Source organism: Sminthopsis crassicaudata, chromosome 2, assembly GCF_048593235.1.
Source record: "Sminthopsis crassicaudata isolate SCR6 chromosome 2, ASM4859323v1, whole genome shotgun sequence".
NCBI lineage: Eukaryota > Metazoa > Chordata > Mammalia > Dasyuromorphia > Dasyuridae > Sminthopsis > Sminthopsis crassicaudata.
The window spans coordinates 260370050-260382595 of NC_133618.1; the positions used below are offsets into that span (position 1 = coordinate 260370050).

Here is a 12546-nt window from a genome sequence, read left to right on the forward strand (position 1 = left end):
GAAGGGTAGGTAGCAATAAACTGGGAAAACATTTTTACAATTCAAAGGTTCTGATAAAGGCTTCATTTCTAAAATATATAGGAAATTGACTCAAATTTATAATAGTTCAAGCCATTCTCCAATTGATAAATGGTCAAAGGATAAGAAAAGAAAATTTTGAGATGAAGAAATTGAAACTACTTTTGGTCATCTGAAAAGGTGCTCCAAATCACTATTGATCAGAGAAATGCAAATTAAGATAACTCTGAGATACCACTATACACCTCTCAGATTGTCTAAGATGACAGGAAAAGATAATAATAGAGGGGATGTGGGAAAACTGGGACACATATATTGTCGGTGGAACTGTTAATGGATCCAACCATTCTGGATAGCAATTTGGAGCTATGCTCAAAAAATTCTCAAACTGTGCATACCCTTTGATCCAGCAATGTTTCTACTGAGCTTATATCCCAAAGATATCTTAAAGGAGGGAAAAGGACGTACATATGCAAAAATGTTTGTGGCAGCCCTTTTTGTCGTGGCAAGAAACTGGAAACTGAGTGGATGCCCATCAATTGGAGAATGGCTGAATAAATTGCAGTATATGAATGTTATGAAATATTATTCTGTAAGAAACAACCACCAATGATTTCAGAGAGATCTGAAGAGACTTGCATGAACTGATGCTAAGTGAAATGAGCAGAACCAGGAGATCATTATAAACAGCAACAACAAGACTAAACAATGATCAATTCTGATGGACCTGACTCTCTTCACCAATGAGATGATTCAAAGCAGTTCCAATTGTTCAGTGATGAAGAGAGCCACCTACACCCAGAGAGAGGGCCTTAGGAATTGAGTATGGACTACAACTTAACATTCTCTCTCTTTCTGTTGTTGTTTACTTACATTTTGTTTTCTTTCTCAGTTTTTTTCTTCCTTCTTCATCTGATTTTTTCTTATGGAGCAAAATAACTGTATAAATATGCACAGATATATTGGATTTAACCTATATTTTAACATATTTCACATCTATTGAAATGCCTGCCAGTTAGGGGAGGGGGTTGGGGGAAAGTGGGAAAATTAGGAACAAAAGATTTTGCAAGGGTCAATGTTGAAAAATTACCTATGCATAGGTTTTATAAATAAAAAACTTTAATAATAATAATAAAAAAAACAAATCCAAAGACCCCAGCATTTTTTGATAAGAGCTCACTATTTGACTTAAATTGCTGGGAAAATTGGAAACTAGTAGAGCAGAAATTAGACATTGACTCACACCTAACACTGTACACCAAGATAAGGTTGAAATGGGTTCATGATTAAGACATAAAGAGTAATATTTTAAGCAAATTAGAAAAACATAGCATAATTTATCTCTCAGATCTGTGGAGGAGGAAGGAATTTGTGAATAAAGAAGAATTGAAGATTATTATTGAACACAAAATCAATAATTTTGATTATATTAAGTTAAAAAGGTTAAAAAACAAACTAGAACCTTTCCCTATAAGATCAGGAGTGAAACAAGGTTGCCCACTATCACCATTACTTTTCAATATAGTATTAGAAACTCTAGCCTTGGCAATAAGAGCCGAGAAAGAGATTCAAGGAATTAGAGTAGGAAATGAGGAAATCAAATTATCACTTTTCACAGATGACATGATGGTATACTTAGAGAACCTCAAGGAATCTGCTAAAAAGCTATTAGAAATAATTCAGAATTTTAGCAAAGTTGCAGGATACAAAATAAATCCACATAAATCCTCAGCATTTTTATACATTACTAACACAATCCAACAGCAAGAGATACAAAGAGAAATTCCATTCAAAATAACTGTCAATAGTATAAAATATTTGGGAGTATATCTATCAAAGGAGAGTCAGGAATTATATGAGCAAAATTACAAAACACTTGCCACAAAAATAAAGTCAGATTTAAATAATTGGAAAGACATTCAGTGCTCTTGGATAGGCCGAGCGAATATAATAAAGATGACAATACTCCCCAAACTAATCTATTTATTTAGTGCTATACCAATCAGACTTCCAAGAAACTATTTTAATAACCTAGAAAAAATAACAACAGAATTCATATGGAACAACAAAAGGTTGAGAATTTCAAGGGAAGTAATGAAAAAAAATTAAGTGAAGGTGGTCTAGCTGTACCTGATCTAGAACTGTATTATAAAGCAACAGTCACCAAAACCATTTGGTATTGGCTAAGAAATAGACTAGTTGATCAGTGGCATAGATTAAGTTCACAGGGCAAGATAGTGAATAAAAATAGCAATCTAGTGTTTGACAAACCCAAAGATCCCAAATTTTGGGATAAGAATTCATTATTTGACAAAAACTGCTGGGAAAACTGGAAATTAGTATGGCAGAAACTAGGCATGGACCCACATTTAACACCACATACTAAGATTAGATCAAAATGGGTCCAAGATTTAGGCATAAAGAACGAAATCATAAATAAATTGGAGGAACATGGGATGGTTTACCTCTCAGACTTGTGGAGGAGGAAGGAGTTTGTGTCCAAGGGAGAACTAGAGATCATTATTTATCACAAAATAGAAAATTTTGGTTACATCAAATTAAAAAGTTTCTGCACAAACAAAACTAATGCAAACAAGATTAGAAGGGAAGTAACAAATTGGGAAAACATTTTTACAGTTAAAGGTTCTGATAAAGGCCTCATCTCCAAAATATACAGAGAATTGTCTTTAATTTATAAGAAATCAAGCCATTCTCCAATTGATAAATGGTCAAAGGATATGAACAGACAATTTTCAGATGATGAAATTAAAACTATTTCCACTCATATGAAAGAGTGTTCCAAATCACTATTGATCAGAGAAATGCAAATCAAGACAACTCTGCATTACACACCTGTCAGATTGGCTAAGATGACAGGAACAAATAACGATGAATGTTGGAGGGGCTGTGGGAAAACTGGGACACTGATGCATTGTTGGTGGAGTTGTGAAAGACTCCAACCATTCTGGAGAGCAATCTGGAATTATGCCCCAAAAGTTATCAAAATGTGCATACCCTTTGACCCAGAAGTGCTACTACTGGGCTTATATCCCAAGGAAATACTAAAAAAGGGAAAGGGACCTGTATGTGCCAAAATGTTTGTGGCAGCCCTTTTCATAGTGGCTAGAAGCTGGAATTTTTTTTTAATTCAGCATTACATAAATCATTTTATTTTAAGATGCTCAATAATCAATCTATATCAAAACCATGTTCAAAGGGATAAAGACACAGACCTCTGTTCTCAGAATCTCTCTGATCAATGGGAATGACTTTAAAATGACTCAATATAACCAATTTAAAACTTACATGGAATATAGAATATACTGTCCTAATTTTACATTAAAGAATCCTATCAGAATTAACATTAATAATTTCTTCATCCTTAAAAATATTAATTCAACTTCTTCCAATCAAGGAGTCCATATAAACTTTTCTGGAAATAAAAATAACAGCTACAATACCAATATTGTTAAAATTCTTCTAAGCCCAATTAATCCCCCCTCTCACCAAAACATTCCTAATTGTAAAGTCAACTTTAGAGGTTATAAATTGTCCTTTACAATCCATTCTTGAGGTTCCTTCACAGGTCCTTTAACCCTGGTGTTCTCAACCTCCAGACTGCAGTCTCACTCATCTGTAATGTCTTGTAAGGTCCTTCCCACTCTGCTAGAAGCTGGAAAATTAATGGATGCCCATCAATTAGAGAATGGTTGGGTAAATTATGGTATATGAATGTTATGGAATATTATTGTTCTGTAAGAAATGACCAACAGGAGGAATACAGAGAGGCTTGGAGAGACTTACATCAACTGATGCTAAGTGAAACGAGCAGAACCAGAAGATCATTATACACTTCAACAATGATACTGTATGAGGATGTATTCTGATAGAAGTGGATAAATTCAACATAGAGAAGAGCTAATCCAATTCCAATTGATCAATGATGGACAGAATCAGCTACATCCAGAAAAGGAACACTGGGAAATGAGTGTAAACTGTTATTTTTACCCTCTGAATCCAATTCTTCCTGTGCAACAAGAAATTCGGTTCTACACACATATATTGTATCTAGAATATATTGTAATATATTTAACATGTATAAGACTGCCTGCCATCTGGGGGAGGGGGTTGGGGGAGGAAGGGAAAAAATCTGAACAGAAGTAAGTGCAAGGGATAATGTTGTAAAAAATTACCCATGCATATGTACTGTCAAAAAAGTTATAATTATAGAATAAAATAAAAATTAAATTAAAAAAAGGTTAAAAAACAAAACTAATGAAGAAAAGATTAGGAGGGAAGCAATAAATTGGGAAAACAATTTTATATTCAATGGTTCTGATAAAGGCCCCATTTCCATAATATACAGAGAATTGACCGAAATTGAAAGCATCTCTAGTCATATGAAAAGGTATTCTAAATCACTATTGATCAGAAAAATGCAAATTATGACAACTCTGAGAAACCACCACGCACCTGTCAGATTGGCTAAGATGACAACAAAAGATAATGATGAATGTTGGAGGGGATATGGGGAAACTGGGACACTGATACATTGTTGGTTTTTTTCATTCAACATTATACTTAAATTTTACTGGGTGTAATATTTTCAGCTGCAACTCTAGTTCTTTTTAAAATTGTAAATATAAAGTATTCCACAACCTATAGTCTTTTATTGTAGTCACTGATAAGTCTTATGTGAATTGAATTATAGCTCCAGTATAATTGATTCTTTGGATGTTGCTTGTAAAATTTTCTTTTTCTTCTAGAGGTTTTAAAATTTAGCAATGGTGTTCCTGTATGTTTTCCTTATAGGATCTCTTTTAGGTGATGATCAGTAAATTTGTTTTTATTTGTACTTTCCACTTTTGTTCTATCACTTCAGGACAAATTTCTTTGTTTATTTCTTGTATTATTGTTTTACAGTTCTTTTTTTGGTCATGGTTTTCAGGTAGCCTAATTATTCTTATGTTTTCTCAATCTGTTCTCCATATATATTGCTTTATTATGAGATGTCTCATATTTTCTTCTAACTTTTAATTCTTTATGTTTTATTTTATTTCTTGATCTCATAAGTTTCCTAATTTCTCTATACCCAACTCTAATGTTCAAAGAGTCCTTTCCTTCCTTAAGCCTCTGGATTTCCTTTTGTAATTGCTTGTTTTTCTTTTCATAATCTTGTTTTTCTTGGATAGTTCTCATTTTTTCCCTTCAGTCTTTCCCATCTGATTTTTAAATTCTTCTATAATTTTGGAGGGCAGATGATCATTTAATGTTACTTTGGATGGTAAGAAGCTTTTTTTAACTTTAGTATCCTCTTCTAAAGATGAGCCCCAGTATTCCCTATTCCCATAGTAACTTTATATATTTGGGTTCTTTCTCTGTTTATTATTATTATTATTATTATTATTATTATTATTATTATTATTATTATTATTACAATAAAAGCTTATTAGGGTAATCACCCCTAATCCTGGAGGGGTGGTAATAGTGTTGCCTCTGGATTCAGGACTTTCTTTAATTTTCCCCTTTGGTCTGGAACCTAAAACCAAGAACTGCAACCTCCTGTAAGTGCCTGGATGTCAACAGCTTCACTCCCAGCTGCTTATGTTCTTATTGTGGTGCAGATATGTTTAGTATTGATATTACTGTATTGTTTGTTTGTTTGTTCATCTATCTATCTATCTATCTATCTATTTATTTATTAGCAAAATGTGGTTTCTCTGATTACCTCTTTTAATTAGATTTATTTTTGTATTGCTTTGTCTGGGATTGTGATTGTTGCCCCTAGATTTATTTTTATTCTGTGTGTACCTCTCTGTTTCAAGTATGTTTCTTGTAAATAAAAATATTATGTTATCTTTTAATCCATTCTGCATATGAATCTTCAACTCCTTCTCTTCTATTAGCTCCCCCACCCCTTCTCTTGAGCCTTTGCCTTGTATTTCCTTGCAGGGTAAGATAGATTTTCTATCTTTACAACTGAGGATGTTTATTAATCCTAGTTTGAACCAATTTTGGTGAGGGTAAGTATTTACTGTCCCACTTCCATTTTTCTTCTCTAAAAGCTCTTTCTTTCATGTTCTTTTTATTTGAGATAATTTTCCTTTTTTCTTCTCTCTTTTCTCCTCCATTTTCTTCTCCCTTTATCCTTCTCCAATGCATCCCCTGTTTTTATATCTTAATTTAATTTTTTAGACATCATTCCATCATATTCATCTCACACATATTACTTCTGTCTATATAAATCTTTTAAACTGTCCTAATAATGATAATATTCTTAGGAGTGGCAATTATCATCTTCCCATATAGGAATGAAAGGCTTATATTGTTATTGAACTCCTTAGGATTTTTCTTTCTTTACTTTAAGCTTTTCTTAAATCTTTTTTGAAAGTTGTTTCCTTTTCAACTCTGGTCTTTTTTTTTTTTTTTTTTTTAATATTATCATGAATGCTTAACAGTCCTCTATTCCATTAAATATCCCTTCTCCCCTGAAGAATATACTCTGTTTTGCCCATAGATGATTCTTGCTTGTAATCTTCTTTCTAGAATATCATATCCCAAGACCTCTGCTCCTGCAGTGCAGAAATTGCTAAACCTTGTGTCATCCTAAGTGTATCTCATTAATATTTGAATTATTTCTTCCTTCTTAAATAATTCTTATATAATTTTCTCCTTAACCTAAGAGCCCTAATTGGACTATAATATTTCTAGGAGTTTTTATTTTGGACTTTGTCAGGAGCTAATTTTTGGATTCCTTTAGTTTCTATCTTTAATTGTAGGATAATTTATTGAAATATTACATGTAAATTATACATAAATATTATATATAAATTATGTATGGATAATGACATTTACTTATTCCAATAAGTCTTAAAATTATTTCTTCTTGATCTGTTTTCCAGGTTAGCTATTTTGCTTAAGAGTTATTTCACATTTCCTTTTATTTTTTCATTCTTTTGATTATGTTTTATTGTTTCTTGGTGACTCATGTATTTATTGGCTTCCACATACACAATTCTAATTTTTAGAAATTATTTCCTTTTATGAACTTTTGTACCCATTTTCCCATTAAATCAATTCTACATTTTAAGGCATTTATCTGTTCAGTGAATTTGTGTAATCTTTTTATAAATCTTTTGACTCTTTTTTTTTCATAATTTTCCTGCATTATTTTCATTTTTTCTCCAAATTTTGCCTATTTCCTTTGTTCAATTTTAAAAATCCTTTCTGATTTCTTCTGAGAATTCCTTTTTTTGGGTTTATATCCAATTCACTTTTTTTTTTGAGGCTTTGTTTTTGGTTGTTGTTGTTGTTGTTGTTGTTTTTAACAACTTTGTCTTCTAGGTTTGTGTTTTAATCTTCCCTGTCACCATAATAATTTATTAAAATTAGATTTTTTTTGTTGTTTGCTCATTTTTCAGTATATTTCTTGCAATTTAGTTATCTGTTAAAGTTAAGTTCTGATGCTGAACTGGAAAGAGAGTTATATCCACTCTGGTGAGGTGGGTTTCTGGAAGTTTTTGGGACTTCAAGAATGGTATGATCTAAGGAGAGGTGCGGTCACTGTTCTCCTGGTCTGAGGTCTAGTTCTTACTCACAAAGGGACCTTGTTCTCATGTAACTACCAAAACTAGCACTCCTCCAGGTTTTAATAGTATGAGGTCCCTTCCTCTCCTGTAGATGAATCTGCTAGTGCTTTCTTTTGTCTTAGAGCTTAGATGAGGGTCCCTAATATATTATGAGTGACCAAAAACTTTCTTCTTTGCCTTAGAACCACAATCTGAGTCCCTGATGGCCTGCCCTTAAAGTACTATCACTTCTTTTGACCTGTAACTACTTATGGGAAATGTAACAGGAACCTGAAGTCAGTGCCAACAAATGGTTCCCTGCAATCTCCTTCTGATCAGTTGGCTGACTTCCTCTACCATCTGTGGCCTAAGAGCTCCTGAAATGGCAGCTGCAGTTAATGCAGCCATCTCATTGCACTGCCTGTGTTATGCTTCTGTGGTCCCTTCATTTTTCTTTTGAGCCAAATATTTCCTGCAGACATATTACATTATTTTATTGTAGATAATTGTTTTTACCTGATATTTTATTGGTTCTGCCACTCCAGAACTCAATTTAAAAAATTATTTTAGAGTTATTTGGAGAATAATTTGGGAAAGTACTTCTCTTCCCCCAATCATATTGTTTCTACCTCTCTGAATTTTCAATTAAATTTAAGCCCATCAGAGTATAACATATATCACCTGGCATATATATCATATATGTAATATATAATCACCTGAGGGTGATTCATGCTGAATGTCAAAGAAAGGTCTTCTCAATCCACTTCTTATTTTATAGTGGAAGAAATAATACCAGTGAGGTTAAATACTTAAATATGGTCTCATGGCTAGTAAATGATGGATTTGAACTCAAGTCTTCTGATACTAAATCTAGCATGACTAATACCATACCACATTGCATCTTACTTATGTTACTTATGCAGTCTTTGCTAATTTAAAAAATTTTCTTTAAACCCATTTTGTCTGACACATCTCTTAAATATATATTTCTACCCACAAGGGGTGATAATATGATGTTAGACAGATTCTCAGTGACTAAAAAAAAACTGAGTACTGTGAAGTATTCAATTCATGTGAAATTGTTGTTTTCTTTTTTAATTAACTCTTTTATTGGCCATATTTAACTTCCCCTATAAAATCTTTCAGAATGCCTATAAGTTCTTAGAATGTTGTGTAGAATGTTAATAATAAGATGAATAAATTTAAGGGGAAATAATTTTTCAAAACATTGGGCTCAACACTTGTATCCATCCCTTTTCTTCAGTAAAATTCCATGCAATTTATCCATATAGTCACTTATCTTGATATTAACTAGTTATGTTATTGGGATAGTAGTATCCTTTTTATTGATTGTTGAATTTAGAATACAATGTGATGTTTCTATACATTATTACTTGCATGTTGAGTGGACCTAAAATATTCAAAAGTATATTGCCTAAATTGATGTCTGCTTAAACTAAAAGTTGTTTCTTCTAATTTTCTATAGCATTCAAGTATAGTGTGCCCATTGTTTTCTCTTTAAATTAACTTTTTTTTTTGATAAAAGTTTGCACTTCTTTGAATAAAAGGTATCTTTGATTTTTGTAAACTGCTCCTTATTATTTTGTTCTATGGGTCCTTATTGTTTGCTTCATTTTTACATTTAATATTTATTCTTTCAACATGGCCTTTAAGAGTTTTGGGATGAAACAAAAAAATGGGTCTCGACCTTTGTCAAATACATCCAAGTTTTCAATGGCGAGGGAGAAATTTGTCAGTCTAAAAGACATCAATTTTCTTGCAAAAATTGGAGAGTTCTGATATTTTACCAAAGGCTAATACAATTTATTTTGAAATAGGATTTCTATCTTCTTCTCTTCCATTCTTTTTTTTTTTTTTTGTTGGAATGAAACCAAAAGGTTGACTTGTGGTGACTTTGATGAATCAAATGTAGCAATGATCCTCTTTTCATTCTGCTTCTTGTTGGTTTCTCTTTCAGATCTATTGTTATTATTGTTGCCATATTATTTTTCAGTACTTGTTCTCACAATCTTTAAAGAGAAGTGTCAGATCACACAATGGTTTGATATCTATGTGCATTATTATTTAGTCACAAAGAGAATAATGAAGTTGGTTACCTCTCTGAGGTAATCAAGAGTATTACATACTTAAGATTATAGACTGAGGGAAAAAACTTCTAAAGGTACCATTGATTTAGGGATTGACATTCCTTTTTTTCAACCATGCAAGAAGTAAGGTAATTTTTTTATGATAGAGACAGATGTTATATTTATTTCTGGAGCTGTCTTTTCAGTGATAAAAGTAGGTTCACTAGATACAGTACTCTTAGATAAGATGATAAGCTTATTTTTGTATAATGAAGACTCTTTAGATATTTAACAATGCCCTGGAGCATTTCAAAGACAGATTGTACTGTTTTGCTATTTATCTTGAATAGTCTAAGTAGAATGCCAAGCTACCAAAAAAAAAAAAAAACAAAAAACAAAAAACAAACAAACAAACAAACAAAAAATGCTTCATTCATCTTGCAGCAACAACTGTAGGGGTTATTTTATTTCTTTGGAGGGATATGAATATTTTATTTTGTAATTGCCTCAGATTTCAAAACAAAAATACCAAATGACTGGAAATAAGACCCAAAATCATAAATGGGGCATCTTTAATATAAAGTCAGCACCACACATTACATTAAGCTTCACTAATTTCTCCTTCCCACCACTCAGTTTTTAGTTCCATAACAATTTTAAAGAGAGAGAATAAGATATTGCAAGGGATTAAATTTTTTCACTGATTTAAAAATAACATCAGGGATAAGATGATCAGAAGAATTTCAGGCTTTAGTATTCTTTAATCTTTGGGGACAGCAGAAAAGGAAAAAAAATGACAGCTGTGCTTCATTTGTGGAAGAGATGAAATTTCCAAACAAGACAAACTGTAAAATTAATAATAATAAATAAAAACACATTCAATTTTCCCTCTGACTGAAAGGAAAGTTGGAAAGTTTTTTCTCATATATATTTTTTGGAACTTAAGATATTGTACATTTTATAGTTACCCATTAAAAAATCCCCACAAAGTGAATGTAAATTGGTAGCACTACTGTCTATCTACCCAGGTTACTTATACCTTCAGAATCTAATACTTAATGTGCAAAAGAAAATGGTATTTACACACATATATTGTATCTAGGTTATATTGTAACATATGTAAAATGTATGGGATTGCCTGTCATCAACGGGAGGGAGTAGAGGGAGAGAGGATAATTTGGGAAAATGAATACAAGGGATAATATTATTAAAAAAATACTCATGTATATATACTGTGGAAAAAAATTCTAAATAAAAAGAAATCCCCACAAATTTAAAAGGAAAAGGGATGCTATTATGATAAAATAAACAATACTAAAATAAGTCACAAGGTACCAAAATAGAAACAAATAATCATCTTAAATCATCTTTGATTGGAGTTAGATTTACAGAAATGAGGGATATGAGATGGTCTTTATTTCGATTAGTCTAGCTACACACTAAAGCACAGATTGTTGTTATTTTAGGAAATATTTATCAGTGTGAAAATATGAAATAGAATCTCACTTCACCTTAATACTTGAAAAAAAACCCCTATATTCACAATTTAGGTTTGGTTCCTATGGTAAACAGATCTTTAAATTTGTATTGTTTAATAATGATGCCCATAGATGCAAATTTCCACTATATCCCTTTTCATTGTATTTTAGACTATATAATGAATGCATTTCACAATGACCTTTCATATCTTGGGAAAAGTCATTTTAGTCAACAGAACTTTCCTCAGAGCAGCCTTCATATCCTTGTTTCGAAGGCTGTAGATCAAGGGATTGATGAGTGGAGTGATAACTGAATAAAACAGTGTCACAACTTTCTGGAATCCTACTGGTTCCTCTGCTCCTGGACGCACATACATCATCATAACAGAACCAAAGAATAAGATGACTACAGCTAGATGTGAAGCACATGTAGAGAAAGCCTTATGTTTGCCAGCTGTAGAGGGGATTCGCAGCACAGAATTAATGACCAAGGCATAGGAGATGAGGATGAAGATAAAAGTACCAACCATAAAGATTGTATTGAAAGTAGAATAAATAAACTTTATGGTATGGGTTTTGGAACATGAAAGAAATATCAATGGGACAGGATCACACATGAAATGATCAATAATGTTTGGGCCACAATAGGACAACTGTGAGATGAGAACAACTGGTATTAGAAAGAGGACGAAGCCACATGACCAGCCAAAAATCACCAAGCCAGTGCAGAGATGGGTAGTCATGATAGTTGGGTAATGCAGTGGACGACAGATAGCAAGGTACCTATCAAATGCCATGATGCAAAGATAGAAACCTTCATCACAGCCAAAGGAGAAGAAGAAATAAAATTGGACAAAACAACCAACAAAGGTGATGGTCTTGGTCTCAGAAAGGAAATTGGCCAACATGTTGGGCACAGTTGTGGTGACATAGCAGATCTCCAGAAAGGAGAAATTCCCCAAGAGTATGTACATAGGTGTATGGAGGTGCCGATCCCAGAACACAGCACACACAATAGATGCATTTCCCATTAAGGTTAGCATATAAATCACTGAGAATATCACAAAGTAGACCATCTGTATCTCCCGGCTGGAGGAGAAGCTCAAGAGGATGAAGTGACTAACAGAATTGACCATGCTTTCTATGTCAGAAATATTTCTTTTTTCAGAAGCCATGAAGATGGTGCTAGATATAAAAATACAAATTAAATAGAGATTGTTGCTTTCCCCTGAGAAATGTGAATTGCCATTTCATTTATTTCAATCAAATGGTAAGCATCCTGATTTTTGCTGGAATTTAAATTATAATGTCCCGTACCTATTATTAGAATATACAAATGAACTTCTTTACTTAGTAAAGTAACACAGTACTACAGAGCAAAACAGGAGTGATTTA

General features: G+C 32.5%; 1 protein-coding gene across 1 annotated transcript; it reads right to left on the reverse strand.

Annotated features, from left to right (window-relative positions):
* Nucleotides 1–11354: 11354 nt before the first annotated feature.
* On the reverse strand, nt 11355–12310 carry LOC141552769 (olfactory receptor 11G2-like). The gene has a single exon (XM_074284767.1). It carries the CDS (start codon nt 12285–12287, stop codon nt 11355–11357), a length of 933 nt encoding a protein of 310 aa, XP_074140868.1. The 5' UTR covers nt 12288–12310.
* Nucleotides 12311–12546: the final 236 nt, after the last annotated feature.

Bases quoted from the DNA above. Each gene is read 5' to 3' on its own strand.
- LOC141552769 (XM_074284767.1), bottom strand. From the start codon at position 12,287: ATGGTCAATTCTGTTAGTCACTTCATCCTCTTGAGCTTCTCCTCCAGC.